The 24,413-nt window shown below is 42.2% G+C and overlaps 1 protein-coding gene across 2 annotated transcripts in view; it reads left to right on the plus strand.

Moving 5' to 3' along the window:
• ARHGAP32 (Rho GTPase activating protein 32) overlaps positions 1-24,413 on the plus strand; it is a 385,189-nt gene that overhangs the window by 316,090 nt on the left and 44,686 nt on the right. For both annotated transcript variants that reach the window (XM_030221202.1, XM_030221203.1), the window contains exon 12: positions 12,812-12,914. In XM_030221202.1, coding sequence (XP_030077062.1) covers positions 12,812-12,914 — 103 coding nt within the window. The remainder of the gene's footprint in view (positions 1-12,811; positions 12,915-24,413) is intronic.

A 24,413-nucleotide genomic window follows, 5' to 3' on the forward strand; every position in this document is an offset into this window, starting at 1 on the left:
AGCTGTCTTTGGCATGCAAGTACTATGGCGAGCATTAGCAGTAAATTTGAGAGACTGCGATCATATTTCACATACCCTGGCTTAGGAGTGAGGTTCATTACTGTCATGGTGCTGTTACTTGATTATGTACATATGTTTTGTAATCCACCTAGAATTATTGTACGGAAAACATGTTTTTAAATGCAGTTAACACAGCTCTTTTTTGTGAGTGCCTTAGTTTTGTAGCCTGGCTTCTCAAAGGGCAGATGATACTTAAATATGTGACACCCCCCTCCTCCCCTGAGTCAGTGAAGTCATTTGCATGTTTATTTGTGGTGATGTTGAGGTTACCTCATAGTATACGGTCATAATTGTCCTTTTGGCGTAGCAGTTGGAATATACTGTTAGCAGTAACTTAGCTAATTTTGTGTGAGGTTTTGCTCTCCCAACTGCCTCCAGGTTCCCTGTTTTAAGATGGTCTTTCTGGCTGTTTTTCTCTTTATTATATGTGCAGGTGTGGAGGGAGCTCTAGGTGTTGGGCAACAATAACACATAGGACTGTTGTTCAACCTGTTAGTTTTGGATTTAAAACTGGTGTTAATTTGTTACCTGGGAAATTGCAAGAGATGATACTCTGAAAAAAGTTGTACCAGATCAAGTTTTAGTCATGGGAGCCAATATTCAGACCGCGGGAGTTAGCCCGACTAAATCCCGCGGTCACCGCTAAACCCGGATACTCAATTCTGGGCCGTTTCCGGTGACCAGAATTGAATATCCGGTTAGAAGATAACCAACTATGTTGATATTCAGACTTAGCCGGTTATCTTCTAACCGGCCAAAGATATTCCACATATTCACACGGCCAAATATAGCTGCTAAAGTGGGGCTGAAAGTCAGTGGATAGCCGGTTATGTCGGCTGATATAACTGGCTAGCTGCTAACCGGTGATATTCAGCTTGAGATAGCCAGCTATCCCCCCCCCCCCCAACCCCCCCCCCCACCACCACCACTGTTTATCGCTGGATAGCCAGTTATGGGACATTTAAACGGCCAGGTGCCAATCTTGGCTGGTTGAATGCTTTTGAACATCGGGAGGATGGTCTTTTTAGCACTTATTCTTAAATTTTTTTTAAAGGGTCTGTGGCTCACTATTAGTGTGTAAGTCTGTCTTGCAGAAGACCCTGGTTTGGCTCAGCTTCTGCTCCTCAGGCCTGAAATAGGGTTAGGATGCTGGAGTGCTGCATCTCCCAACGCTTGGGTAGGATAGAATGGCCACTGTTGGGGTGAGGGGTGCTTAGCAGTGGCGTAGCCAAGAATTAATTTTTGGTAAGGCCCAAGGTTATTATATGGTAGGTAGGCAGTAGGCCATGCAGATATTGGTATCAACTCCAGTTCTGTCATTGGCCTGTAGTGCTGCAGACTGGGTGAGCCTGACTTCAAATTGTTGGAGCCACTTCCCACCCTTGAGCCATGGTCTGTGCTCCGTAGCCAAAAACTGTCGTCATAATAAATGGACTAGAAATGAATGGCTTAAAATGGGGGATTGTCCTCATGTAGTTGTGAGTGAAAAGTCTGAGCCCTGTAAGGGCCAATTCTGATTGATCAGGAAATGCAAAGGAGGAGAACGTTACCAGCCCAAAATGTTCTGTGTGCATGGGTTAGGGCATCCTGGTGTCAGTTAAATGCGCAGTGATTGGTGAGAGAGACCAGGTCTGTGTAAATGGGTCAGGAAACGAAAAGAAAAAAAAAAGTTTTTTTGTCTGAGTTCAATTCTAATTCAAACCAGACCTTTAAAAAAATGAGATCACTTTCTTGAAGAGACAGGCACAAGGGAGATTTCCAATGGGCACCGAGCAAGCTGCGTGTATAATAGCCATCTACAGCACTTGCCTGCCTGCCTGCCCACCAGTCACATCGCGTTTAGCTGACACTGGTGTCAGCTTCCTTGTACCAGCAGCCCAGCCAGGGATTAGCGAGAGCTGCAGTCCTCCTGTTAGATTTTCCACAGTAAAGGTAGGGACTGCTTTTGTGCATGGGGTCGGAAAACGGCTGTGCACCGCCTTACATGCACATTATAATAGTAATTAGGTCATTATAATAGCTTTGTATTCCATTTTCATTATCTGCTAGTATGAAAGGAAAATGGCTCGGAGAACCCCTTTGTGCATGTTTCGTTTTTCTACTTGCTTGCTAAACTGGCTGGGACTAGTTTAAAAACCACATTGCTGGCTCGTTAGGTTTGGTTCATCTGGGCCTTTATTCTTGGACCTTTTTGTTGGGAAAAGCTAACATTTGGAAACTACCTTAAGGGGTAGGGATGTGCATTCCTTTTAAATGGCATGGGAAATGTCAACAATAGGTAATAACATAACATTTCATGTTCTTTGATCGTTAACAGTGTACACTTTTAATTTTTTTTTATTATTGATAACATTTTTTATACCAATTTAGTGAAATAATCCTCCAAAGGAGTATGCACTATCCATGAAGAATGTGGACTATTTAGCAAAGAAAGTGCAATCTTTCCTGAGTGTGGTCTAATGGTTAGTGCAGCGGGCTTTGATCCAGACAACCTGGGTTCAGTTGCACTACAGCTCCTTGTGACCTTGGGGAAGTCACTTAACCCTCCATTGCCCCAGGTACAACCCCCCCCCCCCCCCCCAAAAAAAAAAAAAAAAAAACTTAGATTGTGAACCCTCTAGGGACAGAGAAAGTACCTGCATATAATGTGAACAGCACTGCATATGTTAGTAGCGCTGTAGAAATGATTAGTAGTAGTATAAATGTGAATACGCAAATAGTGAGCGCATGTGCACGCTGTCAAGAAAGCATGTGCACTGTTTCTGAAAGAGAGCATCTTCTTTACATATAGTGCAATATTTGCTCCATTAACAACAACCCCCCCCCCCCCAAAAAAAAAAATATCAAACATTCCTGTAAACAACATGATAAAGAAGAAGCCATGAAAATTTTGGACTGCACACCTCTAATAATGGGTTAGTCATGTCTTTCTGTCTCCAAGGTTACTTTATCTGAATGTCGATTTTTAGACATATCTATCTTTAAAAAATTCTTTCTAGAGGTCACGTGATGTCGTGCTAGGAGAGTGGACACAAGTGAGAGAGCTCCCGGGCCCGAACCATATTAACCCACCCTCCACAAACAATATTCTGAGAGCCGAATCAATTTCACAAAGGAAAAGGATTGGGGAAACAACGAGGCAGCGAAAAACAGCATACTTTGTTGCGAAGCCATGTCCGCGAAGTCCTCTGTAAGCTCCACATGGGTGGCTGAAGTGCTAGTGGAGGTCAAGAAGGCGAAAGCAGACTCCTTGGATAAACGTTTGCAGGAGGTAGCGGACAAGCTGGATTCAGTGGATGGGAAATTAGAATCTTTAAAAGGAGAATTTTCTACACATTATCAACGTATCTTGGATCTTGGAAGACCAGGTGCTGCAGCTTTCGACTTTGACCAACACTTTACAGGGCAGGATGAAAGTATTGTAAGACAAGATAGATGATATGGAGAATCGTTCTCGGAAGGGGAATCTGCACTTGATCGGCCTCCCTGAAAACATTGCTGAAGGGGAATTGAGATAGTTCCTGGAATCGTGGCTGGTGTCTACCCTGGGGTTGCGGTCGGAGCTGGGCCCGCTCTGTATAGAGCGGGCACATCGGTTAGGCCGTAAGAGACAGGAGGAGTCGCGCCCACGGGTGGTAATATGTAAGATCTTAAATTTTGCTCACAAGTCTGAAATCCTGCGGGCTATAAGATCTAAGGGCCCTCTTTCCTATGATAATAAAAAGGTGCTTTGCTTTCAAGACTTTTCAACTCGGGTAGCGGGGTTAAGACGGGCTTATGGCCCGGTTTGTGGTGAACTACACCGCAGAGACATACAATTTGGTTTGATATACCCAGCTCGACTCAAGATCTTTACGGAGGGATGGCCCTAATTCTATGACTCGCCCGAAGCAGCTCAGGCCTTTGTGAAAGACTTGCCCACCTCTATGGATATGGCCTGATGGGAAATAATTGCCATTTGCAAGCGGAATGCTGTATATGTACATTTCTAGGACTGGACTTCGGTGATCTAGCCTTGTTGCTTTAGGCCTTTCGCAATTAGAGGGGTTCAACAAGTTTATCCTTTGGCCGCGAAATGCTGGTTCTATGCTTATTTGGAGATAAATTACAGACGAAGAAATGGACGGATTGGAGACAAGGAATCTGGAATGGCTGCACAGAGAGCGCTGCATATGTTGTTGTTGTAATATGCTGCTTTTTTGTTCTGTGGGCATGCCTGCAAAGTAACTAGCCCTGTTAAAGCCCCAAACATTTACTGGTTTTTATTTTCTCTCTCTCTCTGCAGCTGATGCTTTGATTTTGCTCTGTATGCCTAACAGTCTTACCAGAATCATTGAGTGGTTGAACCAAATTAATGCCTAGATTTGTTGATACGGCTGCAATATGTTTTGTTCTTGCATTATGATCTAGAGTGCTATACAGATATTTGAACCACAACTTCAGAGTATTGCCGGTTGCAGGAGGCAGCTGGTGTGGGCCTTTTTTTTTTTTTTTTAATGTAGTTCATGCTCTGACTTTGCTCTGTATGTTAAAAAGCTAACTGTACCCCGGTGTTGATGGGAAGAAATGCTGTTCGAATTGCGGATTCAGCTGTTGCACTAGATGATGAAACTAAGGATGAATGGGTGGGAGCCTTTCCCTTGCAGTGGGAGGTTGCTTCTTTCTGATACCTGGGTATTCACTTACCAAAAACTACGGCGTCGCTATACAAGATTAATATTTCCATGTTATTGGACTATACATGTGCGATGCTAAATGGGCTCATTTTCCTTTGACGATTCATGGTAGGATCCAACTTTTTAACATGGTAAGTGGCTATGGGGCTCATTTTCAAAGCACTTAGCCTTCCAAAGTTCCATAGGTTTCTATGGAACTTTGGAAGGCTAAGTGCTTTGAAAATATGCCTCCATATGTTCTCCAGCTCTTGCCACTAAGTTACTGAAACGAGATTTGGGGGTCTTACAGAGAATGCTGTCTCACTTTTTTGCTGGTCAGGGAAAAATCCGAAATTGTCTTTTAAATATTTAATTGGACCTTGGAGACATGGTGGAATGGGCCTCCCAAATTTACGTTTATATAATTATGCGTGTTTGCTCCAATACTTGGGAGATTGGATTTTGGAAGAGCAGAATTACACACCGCGTACTTATGAGGCAGCCTATTATTCTCCATGGCACGTTAATTCCACTCTGCACTGTGCGACGAGCCTCCTACCGCCAGAGGTTCACTGCAGTGTAATACTTAGATCGTTGCGGCAGGTGTGGCGCTACTTGGTTCCAATCTTGGGTGGTCATCCTGAAACTTCAGATCAGTTACTGATTATAAGTAATTTGCAATTCTTCCCAGGACAGGATAATGGGAGCTTCAAGCGTTGGGCGAAGAAGGGTTATTCTTTGTTGCAGCATGTGCTGGATGACCAAGGTAGTATGCTTTCCTGGAACACTTTGTGTGGGCGAGAGTAAGGACTTTCTGGTCAACTGCGACATTATGTTCGCTCCTTGGTCAGGCTTGCCTTATCCTCTTCTCTAGGTGGCAGTCTTCTGGCATTTTTTTTGATAAGTTCAGAGGGGGGTGGGAATGTCTGTATCAGCTCTATATAAGGCGGTACAGGCTATTTTACCTGCTCCGAGTTATGGAGACCTTACTGCTAAATGGAGTTGAGACTTGGGGGGGGGGGGGTTTGGGGGCCTTAGGGGATCCACATACTTTTGTTAAACGTATCCCAGAGATTTCAGTAAGTGCGGAATTGAGGGAGTGTCAATATCATACCTTACATAGGGCATACCTCACGCAAGAACAACTTTTTAAGATGGGTGCGATAGAGTCCCCAAGTTGCCAGAAGTGTAATCAAGGTAAGAAATCATTCATACATGCATTTTGGAGCTGTCCGAGGATAAGGAGGTTCTGGCTTGACACCGCTAGCAATTTGTCTAAGTTGTTGGGCCGTGCGATGCCATGCTCTCCAGTTGGATTCTTGTTGAATAAATATGAAGCTGTCCATATTTCAAATCGCTCTCAGGTTTTGTTTGTTCGCAAGGCAGGAGCTATAGGTAAGAGAATAATTCTGGGGGTCTGGGTGGGGGAGGAGGCTCCTTTCTGGGCTTGGAGGAATCTTATGCACGCATTAAGGCTTTTGGAGTGTCAGTACGCCAGGTGCTCCCCTAAACGCCTGAGGGTGTTTCGTGCAGTGTGGGATGTGTACATTTGGTCTTTGCCACATAGAGCCTGGAGTCTGATTCTTAACCCAAATTGATTTGGGGGCCTTGGTGGTGGTGCGAGGCTCTTTTTAGAAAAGGTGGACTGATTTCAAGGACTTGGGTTATATGTAGTGAGTACGGTGTGCAGCACACACTTCTCCCCCCCCCCCCCTTTTTTTTTTTGTTTTCCTAGAATAAGATTTATGAGTGTTGTTTTATGGGGGGGAGGGAAAGAACTTCTGTAAATGTCTTTGATGACTTCCCAATAATTTGTTTGTAAGTGCTTATGGGAATTCAAAGCTGTGTTTTTTACAGCTGACTGGTTGTTTCTTATGTTGTGTCATCATTACAATCGTTGAAACATAATAATGGAACACTAGGGCTAGATAGGGGAAGGCCATCAGAGTCCAGGCCTCCCCTTCTTCTATGTAATTGCTATATTGTTGTCCTAGTGACTGGTTTTTTTTCTTTAATGTTTCCATTGGAGCATACACGATTATGACTTTTCATAGGGAGGTGGATTGGGGGGGGGGGGGGGTGAGATGCATTGGAAATGATGAACAACTCACGAGTGTTATTTGGATTATTTTGTTTGTTCAATAAAAATGGTTTAAACATAAGAGTCTTTCTGAGTTGCTTGTAAAGGACAGGTCCTTGCGTAAACTTTTATGGCACCATTAGCTATGTGTGGAATTTGACCTAATGGCCCGTATCTGTGTGCGACACGGCCCATTACACAGCTGGAAAGGCTCAGGCATTGCAGTGCTGTTGCCTTATTGCTATATTACTGTGCCATAGGGAGCTCAAGATCCCAGTCTGACAAGCCTTTAGGTATCCTTCCAATAGCACATGGGAAAGAAAGGGGACTTTTACTTTAATGAGGCACATTCCAATCATTTTTAAATGGCTGATTCTAAAGAATTCTGAAAGGGAGGTGTGTGGGGGTGGGGAGGCTCTCTACTTGGATTTCACAGTGAAAAGGTATCCAGGCAGTGGAAACAATAATTCAGCACCCTTGTTAATGCTTGAGAATGTTTGTTTCTCCAAATAGTCTGACCTGAAAATTACTCTCTAGAGAAATTCCTCAATTAAAAGAGAGACCACCTCACCTCTCCTCACCAAAGAAGCAGGCAGTATGAACCTTCGTATTGTGACATAACACTTTAGGAAAACAGTACTGAAATGTTGCCTTGGATACTCACTTATGAGTGTAAACTTTCTAGGGAAGGGGCTTATTGGGCCTGAAATCCATTTCTGCTCTATCATTTGGAAGAGGGAGCTAAAAATACAATTTTATTTTTAAGAAAAAGTATAATTTAGAATTATACAAACCAACACAAGTGAAAGAGCACGATGAGCCTTCAGAGTTGGGGAACGTCAGATTATAGTTTGTTGAAGGACCTGACATGGTTGCCTAATTTAGAATTGTGGCATCATGAGATTTGCTGTTGGTAGGTAAACATTCATAATTGGGAATGATAATCTATTTTAACTGATTGCTCCTGATCTGGTTTATAATCTAAATGCTGGAACATTGGACAGTGAAGACCCCATGTTACTTCCTATCATGGTAACATAGAAGAGTGCTTGACTAATCCCGGGCACTAGGTTACAGTAGCACCTGGAAATTTGGCTCTGGTACTCAGGATTCTGTTCCGTTATTCATCCATCTGCTGCTACCATTGCTGCTTAGCCACAGACCAGCTGTTCCATATGGTTGTCAGTGTTCGAGCTGTGTAGTGCCCAAAGTCTTGTGCTAGTCTCTGTTTTTTGGGATCTGAAGCTGTGAGACCAGTGTGAGGGTTTGGGAAACTCACAGCTCAACTTTGCTGAGAGCTACACAGTGCCAGCCAGCAGGAATCAGCTGTTCAGGTGAGAGGGAAGAGTAATTAGCTGCAGAAATTAAGGAAGAAGGGTAAATAGCTGGATTCTATGGATACTGCCCTCTGATGAGAGGAGTGAGTGAGAGTGATAATAATAGGGCTGGGCTGGCGGCTGGGTGGGTAGGTGGCAGGAAGAAGGCATGGCTAGCTGTCTGGAAAGATAGTATTATTATTATTATTCGTTACATTTGTATCCCACATTTTCCCACCTATTTGTAGGCTCAATGTGGCTTACATAGTACCGGAGAGGCGTTTGCAGACTCCGGTGTAAACAAATACAAAGTGATATTGTGGTTAGATAAAGTTCATGTGGCACAGCCACATTATGGAATCGTTAGTAGGAGGAAAAGGATAGAAGTAAAAGGTTAAATAGTACTGAGAGGGGATGGATGGGTGGTTGAGTTCTGGGGATGTAGAGGAAATGAGAGAGGGAGACTCCTGGTGTAAGTTTAAGAGGAATTGAGAGAGAGGGGGAGACTGCTGGGGCAAGGTCGGTTGAGAGAGTGGGAGGCTGCATCTGTCCTGCATTAAATTGAATTTAAGGGCCTAATTTATGAAGCTTTATGTCCCTACAAACACAGATTGGGAAACAGCCTTAGTAAATCAAACCCTAAACTGGCTGTGGCATGACCTCGAAGAGGGGTCCTTTCCCCTCTCTCCATCTCCTCCTCTCTTCATCCCATCTCTGCCTCCAAGATACAAAGAACATTTTTAAAAGCCTGACATAAAAGATGGTGGCAAATAAAGGCCCACACAGTCTGCCCAGTTTAATTTTGGGTAGAGGAGCTTATAATTCTGGTATAGAATTCCCCCCCCCCTCCCCCCCGCCCATCCAATCCACCTGCTTAGCTAAAAGGATGCCGGCATTGAATATTGCTGGCATCCATATTACTGCCAGCTCCTCCATGACTCCACCCCTGTAACACCCAGCTCAAAAATGACCATTTTGTACCGATATTCAGTGGCACTGCCTGGTTAAATGCTGCGAAATATTTGCGGTTGGGCCACAGAGTGTGTTTTAAGCGGACAGGAGCCTTTCCTGCCTGTTTAAAATGCTTTGACTATCGGATGCATAGTATTTTGGATAACTCTCCTGCCTTTTGCAATACAAGGTAACCAGACACAACTTTAACAACAAAGATGATTAAAAAAAAAAGGTGTGTTGTGTTTTTGTTTAATGTTTGTATCCACAATTTGTATGCAGCCACTCTTGTATTCTCACAGCTTGGCAAAGAATCCAATTTTTTTCTGCTACCAATATGGCTACTATAACTCAAGGCTATAAAAACAATTGTAAAAATAGAAACCATTCTGATGACAGCCAGTAACATGCATCAAAGTACTGTAGCATGCATTTCAGCTTTGTGACTGTGGCTTCTGTTCCCCAGCGTATGTAAACCCCTGTAGTTTGAGACCAAGTGATAGTATTCTAGAATCCATGTAAGCATGCTCCAGAGAGAGTGAGTCAGACGAGCTTTTATGGTGTGTGAAGCAGTAGGCATGTGCCACTGCAGTAAAAGGCACGCTGCCCCCCCCCCCCCCCCCCCGATATTCAGGCGGCAGCAGGCAGCGCTGTTAATGTCTGCTGCCAGCGCTCAACCCATATATTCAGTGCTGGGCCACGTCCAGTCACCAGAATTGAATATCCATGTTCCTTTTTGGGGGTTTTTTTGGCCGTCTAGCGCATGCCCAGTTAACTCAATATTCAGAGCCTAACCGGCCATTTGTTAGTGTATAAAGATAGGACTGCTATTTATGCAGTCTTATTTATGGCTAACACTTCCCAGTTAGCTCTGAATGTCAGGAGTGAACTGGACTCCACCCCCAAAACGCCCCTAATATAGTCTGCTTGCACTTCGGTGCTAATGGGTAATTCTCAGTTAAAATAACTGGTTAAGTGCCGCTGAAAATGACCAGATAGCCACTGATAAATGAGTTAACCAACCGGCGGCCATTCCAAGCTGGTTAACTCGCTTTCAGTATGAGCTGGACTGAGACTAGAGGAATGGCTAGAGAGAAGATGCCAAACTCCTGGTGAAGCTCTGAGTTTCGGGAAGGAAGATGAAGTTATGAAAATGTATCTTCAACATTTCTTGTCCGCCTTTACTATAATGAGGTCATATAGTACAGTGAGTAATAGGAGAATCCTCCCAACGTACATTAAAGTGAGACCCTATTACATGGTAATTCTGGAATAGCAAGAATTCACTGGGTGATCAGTACATAATGAATATAGTGATCCATTGTTTGGGAATGCAGGTGAGAAGCCACATGCTTTAAAATCCTAGAGCTGTAGTGAGTAGCATTTCTGAACAATGAGTAAAATGAACCAGTAGGTTTTCAGTTCAGTTGAGAACCATATTCCCAAAGGTCCCGAGCTGAAGCCAATAATAGAGTAGACAGCTTATAAGGGAGAGGTATATGTGTAATCTGTGATCGCTGGAGGGCTAGGAGAAGCAGTACACTGCACGATACAGAAATCTGGCTTTTATGGAAATAAAATACTTGAACTCTGTATTGAAACTTTGAAACTACCCTCCCCCCTTAGTGTGGTAAACGTCAGGCTCATTATCGCAGATTACTGACTCCCGAGGGTATGTGAATAATGCTGTTGTGAGCCACCTTGTCAGTGGCATTATTCTACCATCCCGATTGCAGTAAGGTTTCAGATGGACCTGGATTGGCCACTGTTGGAAACAGGATACTGGGCTTGATGGATCTTCAGTCTGTCCCAGTATGGCAATGCTTATGTTCTTATATACATTTCAAGTAAAAGGCCAAAACTTTTATTTTTTATCAGGCATTTATAACTTATTAAAAATTGTTTTTATGCAAAAGCCAGGGTGATGTTGATGTACGTTCTGACATTTTGTATGTGTCTATTATGTATTTTATTGTAACCCACCTAGAACGAGCAGTGGATGGATGGGTTCCAAATGTTTAAATAAATATCCCTACAGCCATCCAGGATATTCTCTCTGAATGGCTGACTGATTACCCTCTCCCTGGGAATCAGACTGTATTTTGACATTTATTTATTTATTTATTAGGATTTATTTACCACCTTTTTGAAAGAATTCACTCAAGGCAGTGTACAGTAAGAATAAATCAAACATAAGCAATAGACAATTACAACAGTAAAAATATTTGAATAACTGTACAAAGTATGGCAATAGTACACTACTTACAATGTCAACACAATGCATAATAGAACATTTTAATAGACAGTGTAGGGTATAAGCAAAGATGGAACATATAGATAGGTAAGAGAGTAATAGGAGTTAGAAAATAAATAAATTAAAGAAAATTGCACATGAGGTCAGAGAGATGATTAAATGTTATCACAACTAGGGTAGGAGTGGATAAACATAACCCTCTATCCAAGGAGTATTTATGAGAAAGTGCATGAAGGTTCAAGCTGCTTCCTGGGAAAACTTTATAGTCAAGTGGGTCCGTGAGACAACAGGAGATAGAGTGATTTTCTTAAGATCACAGGATCTGAGAACATTTGCTTTTTATCTGAGTTTTCTTTCTATTTCCTTGGGCTTCTAGCTCAGTCACAGCATAGGTGGAATTTGGTATCATAAGCCTTCATCCGCAACTATCTAGAAATATTTACCCTGTTCTATATTCCTGCCCACTTTACGGAAGACCAGTCATTTCAACCGCAGTCTTCTGGAGTCCTACAATCTTAATATGTGTACAAGTAGCAATTTTAAGAGGCGCTGTGTCTAAATGTATGCAACCAGCATGCAGGGCCAAGAGCAGAAATATGGAAGAGGACCCTCAAATCTTATGTTCATTTCAGCTTCAGGCAGGCATGGGGCCTCTGTGGCATATGTTCCCAGGGCAGTTACCTTGGTTGCACCTTTGCCCAGTGTTGGCCTGAATTAGACCTGGATATTCAGTATCAGCGCTGAATATCTGAGTCTAGCCTCTTCAGGAGCACGAAAGAACCCCACTCTTTCAAACCCAGTGCCACTGCTGTGCCCAGTGCTGCCACTACAGCAGTTTCATAAAGCTGTTGCAGGAAGTCTCAGTAGCAAAAGTGGAACTGGGCGAAGAGACCATTGGGCCTCCAGGGCTTGTTAACATAGGCCTAGGGAGGGCCCACTGATGCTCAAGGAGGACCTGGGGAGGAGCAATGGTGATCCAGAGGGTAGCTGGGGAGGGCACATTCTCTGCCAGGGGTCAAGGGCAGGCCCAACATTTTCAGCTTCCATTCCAGTCGAAACTGGGCCACGGATTTCAGCCATGGATTTGGTTTTGGGTGGAACCAAAACCAGCTGTTTTAGCAGATCTCTTATCAGTAGTGCCCAGATAAATCCTGGCTGTGTCCCCCAGACCTCACTAGTGCTAACTTATGCATGATCAGTCTATTGCACTGAAGCAAATTTAATGGCTTGTCGTAACATCATGTAATTTCTATGGCTTTCTTTTGGCATTGGTGAATTAACAAGATGCAATATAATTTTTCTTTATAATTGAATCAGTTTTCCTGCCAGTTTCAAACATTATTTGTTTGGATTTTAGCTCACACTCTTTCAATAGTAGTAATGGTAGCTCGAGGGCAGTTTATTCAGGTACTGTAATAATATTTTGAGTGTTCAGTGTCGTGGGAAACATACATCTTTCTTTTCATTCTGTTCTTCTTTCCCTTCTCCTACAAAGTTCCCCAGGTCCTCAAGAGCTGCACAGAGTTCATTGAGAAACATGGCATTGTGGATGGGATATACCGTCTGTCTGGGATTGCATCCAATATCCAAAAACTACGGTAAGGCTTCATTATTGACCAACATTGCTGCTCTTTTTGAATATGTCGGTCTTACTAAACATCTTGCCTACATTCCAAAATACTTCTCTAAGGGGCCCTTGTAAGACACGTTAAGTGCTTACTGTTAGTAAAAGGGCCCCTTTAGTTTATCTAGTCTGCTCATTTGTATGCCCTGCGAGACAATGGCTTTTGGTCTTTTATATCTTGCTAACATCCTTCTGTGTACAACCCAAACATGTTTGAATTTTTTTGTTATTTTGGCTACTTCTGTCTCTGCTGGGAAACCTGATCTGTTCAAGGTATCTACCAGCCTCTAAATGAGAAAACATTTTCTCACATTCCTGTTTTGTATTTGCCTCTTCAGCTTCATATGCTGACTTCTGCATCTGCTGTAGCATAAAATGCTACCCTCTGGTATCGGACATTTTCTGTAGAATAGAAGCTCAAGGATAACAAGTAATCATGTGGAGCTGGAGATAGGAAGGCTTTAAAGGCTTGCAGAGTGGAATAGAAACATTATGAGGTCCCTTCCCTAAGGTGCACTAATGAATTTAGCACCTGCTAACGATTAGCATGCGCTAAAGACTAGATTATATATATGGCACCTGAAAATTCCACGCGGAAAAAATATACACTTAAATTTTATAGAGTAGGCTTAAATTTCCACGTGATATATAGAATAACACCAAGCACCTCTCCATGCGACCAAATGTGGTCATGGCCATTTACTCCGTGTTTTACTTGGCGTCAATCCCGATGCCTAAATTAGGCGCAGAGCCAGTGTATTCTTTAAAAAAGTGCATAGATTTTTGAAATGCCCACACCCTGCCCATGGCCACACCCTTTTTCAACTTTGCAAATTAGAATTTAGGCGCACCACTTTACAGAATACTCTTAGTGAGTTGTGCGTGTAAATCTTAATTCCAATTAGTGCTGATAATTGCTTGTTAACATCCAATTAACAATGCTGATTAGCTTGTTAAACATTAAGTTACACATATTGTTATAGAATACACTTTGATTTTAGGGCGGAAATTAAGGTGCCACATATAGAATCCCAGGGTAAAAGCCTTGCGGTCCATTATATAGCCATGGACTGCTTGGCACTTTAACACACACTAATTTGTTAGCGCGTCTTAGTAAAAGGACTATGAGAACTAAAATGTAAAAAATGAACAGTCGCACTGAAATAATTATGGTATTGTCCCCATCTGATTCATGGAACTATAGAGTGACACAGTAATGAAAATAGTCCCATCCCCACCCCACCCACACTAATTGAGCTCCTATTTTACTAAACCACACTAGCGATTCCTGGCATGGCAAATGAAAATGGACTGCCTCTCATTTGCCATGTGGGAATCGTTACCGGGGTTTAGTGAAAGAGGCCCATAAACGTAGAAAGAAGTCACATAGCTTGAAGAAAAAAACTAACCATAGAAGAGAAAAGCTGATTATATAGCTTCAGTAGTTAAGGCCAGTGAGTGAAAATGGCCTTTCAGATGAGATATTGTTTGCTAGAATAGCTAAAAGATACTTTGCCGGCTGACTTATTTTAGGCCTAACCATTTCTATGCTCTGCCAAAATGACAAACTATTCGCCAAGGTTTCTGATCTTGTTGGTATTAATCAGTGGCATAGCTAGATGGGGGCCTGGGCCCCTGGTTGGCTGGCGGGGATCCAGCATTGCCTGCCCTACTCTCTCTTCCCCTCATGTCAGGCACGCTCCTTTTGGCAATACGGCAGTGCCGGAGACCAGCACTGGACAAAGTCTTCAGCTGGCGGGGGTTGGGAACCCCCCGCCAGCCAAGGTATTTGCTGCAACAGTGCTTCAGCGAGCGGGGGTTGGGGACCCCCACCAGCCAAGATGTACAGCGGTGGCAGTGGGTGACAGAGGGTGGGAAGCGGAGGGTGTGACCAAAATGTGCCCCCCCACCTTGGGCTCTGGCCCCCTCCCACCTTGAGTTCTAGCAATGCCCCCAGTGTTAACTGTGCGTATTACTTGCCTGAGGAGGTAAAGGAGATCATTCGAGAAGGAGAGTTTGATAATAGTTTAGATATAACAAAATTTCTAGAATTTTCTCAAGAAAATATAGTTAAAAGAGCTACTATGTTGTTAACAATGTCTTCTGGTGAAACGAAACTGACTATTTTGCAGTCTTATTTTAAGAAAAAGGATGTTCCGTTCTATGGACAGGTGGTTGTGATGTTCCCTGATATGGCCAGAGCTACTCAGCTTCGTCAAAAGGCTTTTTTGCAGCTCAAGTAATGGGTCTTGGCAGTGGGAGACCTTTTTCTCTGCAAATGCAGGGTCACATATGAAAACAATACCTATCCGTTTTTAGGTACTGCGCATCTAGAAACATTTCTTTCTACTAAGGTTTCCTTTGTTTCTTAATGTTTTTCTTGGAGAGTATTGTAGCTGTCAATTTTTTTAGGGGTTAATTAATTGTTTTGTGATTGTAAGGAATATTTATTGAATTATTTTCTTTTTATTTCTATAATAGGTACTTTCTTGATGATCTCCCCTTGATGTGGGCTTGAATTTTTTTTCTATCTGTAGTTTTCTTGCAATGCATTTCTCATTGTTTATTTTGTTTTAGTTAGCAAAATGTTCAATAAAAAAAAAAAAGACTCTGTGTAGCAGATCTTTTCTAAAATACTAGTGGAAATTGACACGTCCCTACCTGGAGTCTCTTTCTAGGTTCTTTTTAAAATCTGCTATGATATTTCCCATCAAGACCCTCTGAAATTACTTAAATGTTCTCTTTCCATGTATAAAGCCACAGCTTTATGCACTGAAATGACTTAATTGCCTTGCCTATAGGGAATATCAAAAAAAATAAGCCTAAGTTCTGAAAGCAGAGATGAATGTTGCAAAAGAAAGTGTTTCTTGTGTCATCGTAGTCAGAACTGGAAGATGTCAGGACATATAAATCCTACAGCATTTGAGAGAGAATGGCATAGTGCAAAGGCACTAATGAACTAGTACCTTGAGTTACTAGATATTTGCACCAGAAGCCAGGCCTATGAATTAAACCATCAGACCAGCCTTCTGTGATTGCTTCTAATTAGAAATGAAAATTCTGCCAAAAATCACATGGATAGAGTGGCCCAACTGCTCAGTGGTAGGGCTGTGTCTTACCATGTGGAAGGTCTTCAGAGGCTTGAGGTAGATATTAAATATAATGGGAGACAGTATGTGGCACCCCACAGTCCAGTGCCCAAGGTAATGATGTGCTGTTGCTGAACAGAACTGATTGTTATCTATCTGACAGATAGGATTTGAACCAAATAAATACTGTGCCACTAATACCTGTTTCTGCCTGTCTTGTAAGCATGATATTATGATCCATGGTGTTGAAGGCTGCCAAGAAATCGAGCAACACTAGTGTTCATGCAGATCTCCTGTCACAGTTTCTGTGCAGATCATCAAGAAGGGGACACAAGAACTGTCTCTGTTCGTACCCAGGTCTGAAGCCAAATTGACATAGGTCTAGCCAATTAGCCAGTCTTTGAGTTGACTGCAGACTGTTCTATAAGTTTTGCCAGGAAAGGAACGTTAAAGACTGGTTGGTAGTTTTCAAGCTTATCCTGGTTCAGTGAGCTCTTTTTTAGTAGGGGACGCACCACAGCTCTTTTTAGTGTCATTGACTGTTGCCCTTCCATAACAGAGGAATTAACAATTTTAGTGCCCCCTTCAATGAGGTCTGTGCTTGCTCGTTGTACAATCGTTGCTGGGCAGGGATCAAGAGGGCAGGTTGTAGGCCATAGACCTTTCAGGATACTTTCAAGAGCTTCCTCTGTGACCTGGTTGAATGAGTCCCAGATGGCTGTTCATGGCGGGGAAGAGAGAGTGTTCTCTTCATTAGCTGATAGGAGCTTTGATGGGACTGTCTGTAGGTCCTGCAGGAGACCTTTTGTTGGCAAAATAAGTGGCAAAGTCATTGCTGGTTAGTTGTGACTGGGAATACTGGTTCTGTTGTGGGGTTTGCAGTAGGCTGTGTACTATTTTAAATAGCTGCTTGGTTGAATTTTCAGCTTGTTCTATGTGTTGAGAAAAATATTTTTTATTTTTTTTTGGGGGGGGGGGGGGGGGGGCTATTGTTATGTCCTGGTGGTACATTGTCATGTGTCTCTTACATTTGAGCCTGTCTTCATCTAGATGAGATTTTCTCCATTTTCTTTCAAGTTGACGTCCTTGACGCTTAAGGATCCGCAGTTCTGGAGAGAATCATGGGGAACGTTTGTTTGTGGAGCATAGGACTTTCTTAAGAGGGGCCATTCTTTTCTAATGCCATTTCTAAGCATGCATTCCAGATATCAACCCTTTTCTGACAGTCATCATCTTTTCATCCACATGGGGTTAGGACATGGCCTTTAGGAAGTTTCCAGTAGTCAGATTTTTCATGTCTCGGATTTCATTCCAAATTTTGATTATGCCCATTTGTTTTATGAAGTCATTAATAGAAAATTCGGTTAGGAAATGATCAGTCTCTGATAGGGGTGTTATCTCTAAGCCACCAGCCTCGTTTTCCAAGATGTCAACCCTTTGCAGAACACCAAGTCTAGCATATGGCCCTTTTCATGGGTTGGAGATTTGATCACTTGAATGAATCTTAGAGCTGCCGTTGTATCAAGGAAGGCAGCAATTGTGGTGTCTGGAGTTTTGATATGTAGGTTAAAGTCTCCCGTGATCAGTAACTTAGGCTAGCTCAGGGTTACCTCAGTCAGCAGATTCAGCAGTTTTTGCGCAGACGATGTTGTGTTGTGAGGTGCTCTGTAGACCATGAACAGCCACATTGGTTCCTTGTTTCCCAGCTGGATTAGCAGGTATTCTGACTCGGACAGGTGGGTGATGGAGATTCTCTGCACATTTTGTGTCTCAGATCAGGACTGCTACCCCCTCCACTCCGCTTCCCTTGTGTTGGTTGGTGCAGAATAGTTTGATCCCCAAATCAGGTCTTCTACTCTTCGAATTGGTTGGAGGTGCTGCAGTGGCAGTATTCACAGCCAACTCGGTGAGGAGATAGTTGTGGTAATTGCTTAAGGGTGATACCTGTTGACCAGATATAGGGCCGATGATTACAAAGCTCTGGAAAGAGCCTTGCTCTCAGTCTCTGACCAAAGGACTTTGATTTCATTAATTCACCTGCAGTTACAGAGGATGTGGATATGAAATAGAGGATCCTAGCACTAGTCAGTGTTAAGCTGGAGAACCAAGAGCAGACTGCTAGGTTTAATAAACCCCCACAAACGCATTTATACCATCACTGCCTAAGAGGGCTGTAAATCTTGTTTGCCAAGGGTAAAATGTACTTGGAAAATTTAGTGAGTAAAATGTGATTTAGCAAGATTTTTGGATTAATTGTTTATTGGTGATAATATGTGACTATCAGGCTGATTTTCAAAAGAGATGGACATCCATCTTCCGACGTAAATCGGTACTTGGATGTCAATCTCTCAGAGACGTCCAAATCGGTATAATGAAAACCTGATTTTGGACGTCTCTAACTGAAGTCCGTCATAAGGACGTCCAAATTTCAAGGGGGCGTATCAGAGGTGTGGTGAAGGCGGGACTTGGGCTTTCCTAAGACTTGGACGTCTTTGACCCATAATCGAAAAAAGCAGAGACATCCATGACTACAACTTGGACGTTTTCACCCGCACCTGTTTTTATTACAAAAAGGGAATCGGGGATGACCTCTCCTTACTCTCACAGTGGTCACTAACCCCCTCCCACCCTCAAAAAACATTATTAAAAATATTACTTGCCAGCCTCTATGCCAGCCTCAGATGTCATACTCAGGTCTATCACAGCGCATGCAAGTCCCTGGAGCAGTTTTAGTGGGTGCAGTGCACTTCAGACAGGTGGAACCCCCTGCCTGTTACATTTGTGGAGGAAACAGTGAGCCCTCCAAAACCCACCAGAAACCCTCTGTACCCACATCTAGGTGCCCCCCTTTACCCGTAAAGGCTATGGTAGTGGTGTACAGTTGGGGGTAGTGGGTTTTGGGGGTCTCAGCACACAAGGTAAGGGAGCTGTGTACCTTGGAGAATTTTATAAAGTCCACTGCATTGCCCCCTAGGGTGCCCAATTGCTGCCCTGGCATGTCAGGGGGACTAGTGCACTACAAATGCTCGCTCCTCCCATGTTCAAATGGCTTGCATTTGGATGTTTTAGACTTGGACATCTTTGGTTTCAATAATCGCCGAAACTCAAAGATGTCCAAATGTAAGGACGTCCTTGGTATTTTCGAAGCGAAAGATGGATGTCTATCTTTTTTTGAAAACATGCTTTTCCCCACCTCCGGATTTGGCGTTTTACAAAGACGTCCAAATCCCAACTTAGATGTTTCTTTTGAAAATGCCCCTCTATGTTCCAGCCATAATAAAACCACGCTTCAGATTAATTGGCATCATGTTGTGATATTATGTTCAAAGATTTCATGACATACAGCTGCTTATATGTGGTTGGCATGGTGGTGAATTGCCAGCTGCCCTGTTTGAGATGGCAGCGTTTAAACATGAAGGAGTGTAATCTGCACAGAGTGACTTAGTGATGCTAGTAAATCCACCACACTGAAGATAACACCTTTGGTGAAAAAAATTAAAGAAATGGTACCATCAGAGATTACTGTTTGACCCTCTAACATGTCCCTGCTCAAGTCTCAGAACCTATGTTGTCCTCTAGGTGAATTAGTAGAACATGAGTTTCTCATTTAGGAAAATGCATTTTCTTCCCTCAGGTGTAGCCATGGGTGTTCCTAGATGGGCCATGGCTGTATAGTTGGTCTTTATCTGCCGTCATTACCAATGTTACTATGAAAAGCTTCATTGATTCCCTTTTCAAGTTTCTTGTTGTATGTACAAGTTGACATACTGTATTAAACAGCACAGAGGAACAGCAATAGTAGTCCAGAATGGAAGAGTTTTCTATGTCTGCTTGAATGCGGCGAGTCTATGCTATTTTGTTAAATGGAGTGTTTATTCCTCTTCGTAAAACTTGGTAATTGCATTTCCAAGAAACTCATTTGGTTGTTGTAAAAAGAATCTTACTGAGGAGACCATGTCCTCTTGTCCCTTGGGTGAAACTTTTCTTTCTTTTTTTAATTGCTGTCAGTGGGTATTTGTACTTATTTTGTTGGCAGAGCATGAGACCAGTAAACCATTGCATTGTTGAATCTAGACATGAAAGAAAGTGTTTTAGGGTTTGGAGAATAGGACTGGGAGCAGAAATCACAAGCTGGAATCCCAATTCAGCCTAAGGGACAATTCTCCCAGAGTGGGAAAGGAACCTAATGGTTAATGCAGTGGCTTGCAAACCAGGGGAAGTGAGTTCAATTCCCGCTGCAACTCCTTGTGACTCTCAGCAAGTCACTTAACCCTCCATTGCCCCGGGTATAAAATAAGTACCTGCATACAACATGTTAACTGTTTTGACTGTAACCACAGAAAGGTAGTATATCAAATCCCAACTGTATAAGCTACCTACTGTTGCTGTTACTAGTTGTCTGAACAAATTTGAAATGGCCCTGAATCTCACAGCAGCAATTGCTAACAAAGAGCAAAACCAGCACACACAGTTATGAGCCAAATAAATCATTTTGCTTCAGCCAACATTTATCCTGTGTCTGTACCTCCAGGTACCAGGCTGTAATCCAAGCAGTAGAATAATAGAGCTGAAAAGAACCTTAGGGGATAGTCCTGCAGGAAGGATCTTCTCAGACAAATCCATGTCTAACCTGCTCATAAAAACCTTTACTGTCAGAGATAGATTCCCTTCAGCTTTCTCAATTAACATTTTCCAGTGCTGAACTACCTTCAGAATCAGGAAACATTTCTAATCCTGTTGTAATTTATTCTATAGTAATTTGAGCCCATTACTAATCACCCTTCCTTCGATGGATAGGGAGAAAATGTCTTACCATGCTTACTGTATTACCCCTTGGCGTATTTAAAGACTGTTATCAAACCACACAGATTAGATAGCACTGGTTAAGCTGCATTTTTTTTTCTTTTACTCGGCCCCAGCCCTAAGGAATGCCTTGCCACAGTATTTTAGAGCAGAAATCAATTTTAGAAACTTTAAAATTGAAAACTTTTTTTTTTCCTGTGGCCTTCAGTAATGATGAACCATGGTGCTGGCTGGGTAGGTTTGTGGATTTGGAGAGTTGTGCTGCAATTTGGAAGAATTGGGCTTCTCTTCTTTACTTTCTTCTATAAGCCTAATTTTCTTAGCTCTTTTTTCCTATTATGATTATTTTTGATTGACTTGTCTACCTCTGTTTTGGCTGAGATACTGTAAACCACTGTGATTGTGTCTAGAAGAGTGGTGTAGAAAATTTGTTTTACCAGTATTTATGAAACATTTTGAATGATTGTATCACAAAAGTGGTATAAAAAGTTTTATAAAAAGAAATAAAATAAATTCTTCAATAAACATAGACATTAGCCTCTTGGGGGTGTGTGTGGCGGTGGGGGGGGGGGTTAGTTATCAAGCTGCCTTTATGGTGATAACTCTCATTATTTTCTCCTTATCGAGTTAAAGGGCTATAATACAGGTTTAGGTGCCATAACACAGGGGTAATTAGATTAGCCTGGGGTACATAGTAATGAAATGCAAAGCATACAAAACACCTCATTACTATGTGAAATCCATAACATGGATTGAGAAACACCCCAAGTTGTGTTTATATTGAAAAAATAACCCCAGCAAAATCTGCGGTTATTTTGGCATCCTGGGAGCATCAAACTGCAAAATTGTAGCTTGATATTCTCAAGCCGAATCTTAAAGGAGCTGACTAGATTAACATAAAGATGCCCCAATCCCTGTGTTTCCTCCCCCGTCAGAAACCCCACTTCCTAAGGCTTCCCCAAGTCATAGTCCCTCCTGACAGGTCCTCCAGTGCAAGCCCCTTCCCATTTCATGGCCTCCCTCAATCAAAAGCACCTCACCAAGCAGGTGACCCCCCATCCAGAATGTCTTATCCCACCTGGTAGGACCCTTCATAGTCAGTCATTTTTCCTACCCCTACCCCTCAAAAATACTCCTGAATATAAAGGTTCCTCCATCCACCCACCCCTCTTAGGCCTACCTTTAGCTCTTCCAGTGCCAATTCCAAAATGGCCCTAGTGTGGATTAGAGAAAAGGAGTGTACTGGTTTTGTGATGATCTTTTTAGATATATAATCTCCATTTGATTCTGTATTTATTTGAAGTAATGAGATCGTATAATGTCTACCGTCATCTTTATGTGGATGATGTGAGGGCAAGCAATGTGGTTGAGAGCCAGAGACCAGTGCTGGACAAACGCTTTAGCTGGTTGGGTTTGGGGACCCCCACTAGCCAAACCAGAAGCACCAGAGCCAATTTGGGGGGAGCCCAGGCCCCCATGGCTCCCCGTAGCTATGCCACTGCCTTGGGGTCAGATGACTGTCCATGCCAGGATACTGAGGGAGCTCAGATTGATTTGCAGCCATGTTATAAGAATAGTCATACTGGGTCAGAACAGTAGTCCATCTAGCCCAATATCCTGCTTCCAGCAGTGGCCAATTCAGGTCACAAGTACCTGACAGAATCACAGATAGTAGCAAGATTCATGCTACTGATCCCAGGGACAAGCAGTGGCTTTCCTCATGTCTATCTCCTTAGCAGATTATGGACCTTTCCTCCAGGAACTTATCCAAACCCTTTTTAAACCCAGATACACTAACTGCTGATACCACATCCTCTGGCAACGCGTTCCAGAGCTTAACTATTTGTTGAATGAAAAAATATTTCCTCCTATTGGTTTTAAAAGTAGTACCATTTAACTTGAATGACCCCTAGTCTTTGTACTTTCTGTCAGAGTAAAAAATCGATTTACGCTTATCTGTTCAAGTATTTTGTAGACCTCAGTCATATGCCCCTTCAGCCATCGCTTTTCCAAGCTGAAGAGTTCTAAACTCTTAAGCCTTTCCTCATGAGAAGAGTTCCATTCCCTTAATCATTTTGGTCACCCTTCTTTTTTTGAGAGTCTAAAAACAAGTATTAATAATAATAATAATATATAATGATGTAAGAGAATGTAAGTTGATGGTAAATGAAACGTACAGAAAAAATATATTAGTATGAGAACAAATATACATTATAGTAAAATACATGAAAATTGAAAGAAATACATAGAGCAAAGAAACGCTTTCTCTAGAACACATATAATGTAATACATATAGCATAAAGAGCATGTGTAAAAAAATATATGTGAAAGCAACTTTAAATCGGTTGAATGTATTTTACATTTTTTACTACAACATATGTAGTACTATGTATGTTTTTATGAGTAAGTATCTTATTGCTTCCACATATTTTTTACACATGCTCTTTATGAATATCATATGTATTACATTATATGTATTCTAGAGAAAGTGTTTCTTTGCTCTTATATGTATTTATCTTTCACACAATTTTCATGTATTTTACTATTATAATGTATATTTGTTCTCATACTAATATATTTTTCTGTATATTTCATTTACCATTGACTTACATGCTCTTACATCATTATTGTTTATTGTTATTAATTCTTGCTTTTAGACTCCTGAAGCAGGCCTGTGGCTGAAACACAGTACTATGTTAAGTCTTTCATCAATAAAAACTTTTTAAGATCCAAGACTGCTGTCCTAGTCTCTTGAGTCCATGGCTCACTTCCCACTGCCTTTCTGCTACTGTGCTGTTCATGGGATTTTGGTGTTCTTCCGCCCAGGTGGATTTTTAGTATATCTTTTTTTTAAGATACAGTGACCAAAATTGCATACAATACTCAAGGTAGGATCACACATGGCATTATAATATTCTTTCTTATTTTCTATCCCTTTCCTAATAATTCATAACATCCTGCTTACTTTTTTTGCCATCGCTACACACTGGGCAGAGGATTTCAGCGTATTGTCCACAATGACACCTAGATCTTTTTCTTGGGTGCTGACTGCTAGGGTGGATCTTAGTATCAAGCAACTATGGGTGTGGTTGCATCTCCAAACTGTTCTGTGTTGGAAGTTTCAGGTGCTGGGAATATTGTTTAGAACAGTGCTTCTTAACTTGGTCTTTGAGTACCCCCTAGCTGGTAGGATCTTCAGGATATCCACAATGAATATGCATGAGAGAGGCTGCATACACTGTATCCATTTTGTGTACTCATGCTTCTTATACAGTTATCCAGAAATCAAACTCACTGTGGGTGTATGTGAGAATGGTACAGAGAAAAGACTTTGAAGTAGAAATAGTTCCTACAAAGCCGTGGCGGTCCTCACATCATTCCTTGTGGCTCTTGCTGTGGAGCAAAATCCTAATCCTGGGTGAGTCAATACAGCTTTCAAGTGCTGGGAAAGACACAGTGAGTGCTGTGAGGTTGTGGTTTTGTTCGTTGAATGGATCTGTAATTATCGGGCTATCCAATCCAACATGTTCTGCCAAGCTAGAATTCTTGAGTCTGCTCAGCTATTAAATTTAAGGTCCTGC

This window comes from Microcaecilia unicolor, chromosome 12, assembly GCF_901765095.1.
Source record: "Microcaecilia unicolor chromosome 12, aMicUni1.1, whole genome shotgun sequence".
Lineage (NCBI taxonomy): Eukaryota > Metazoa > Chordata > Amphibia > Gymnophiona > Siphonopidae > Microcaecilia > Microcaecilia unicolor.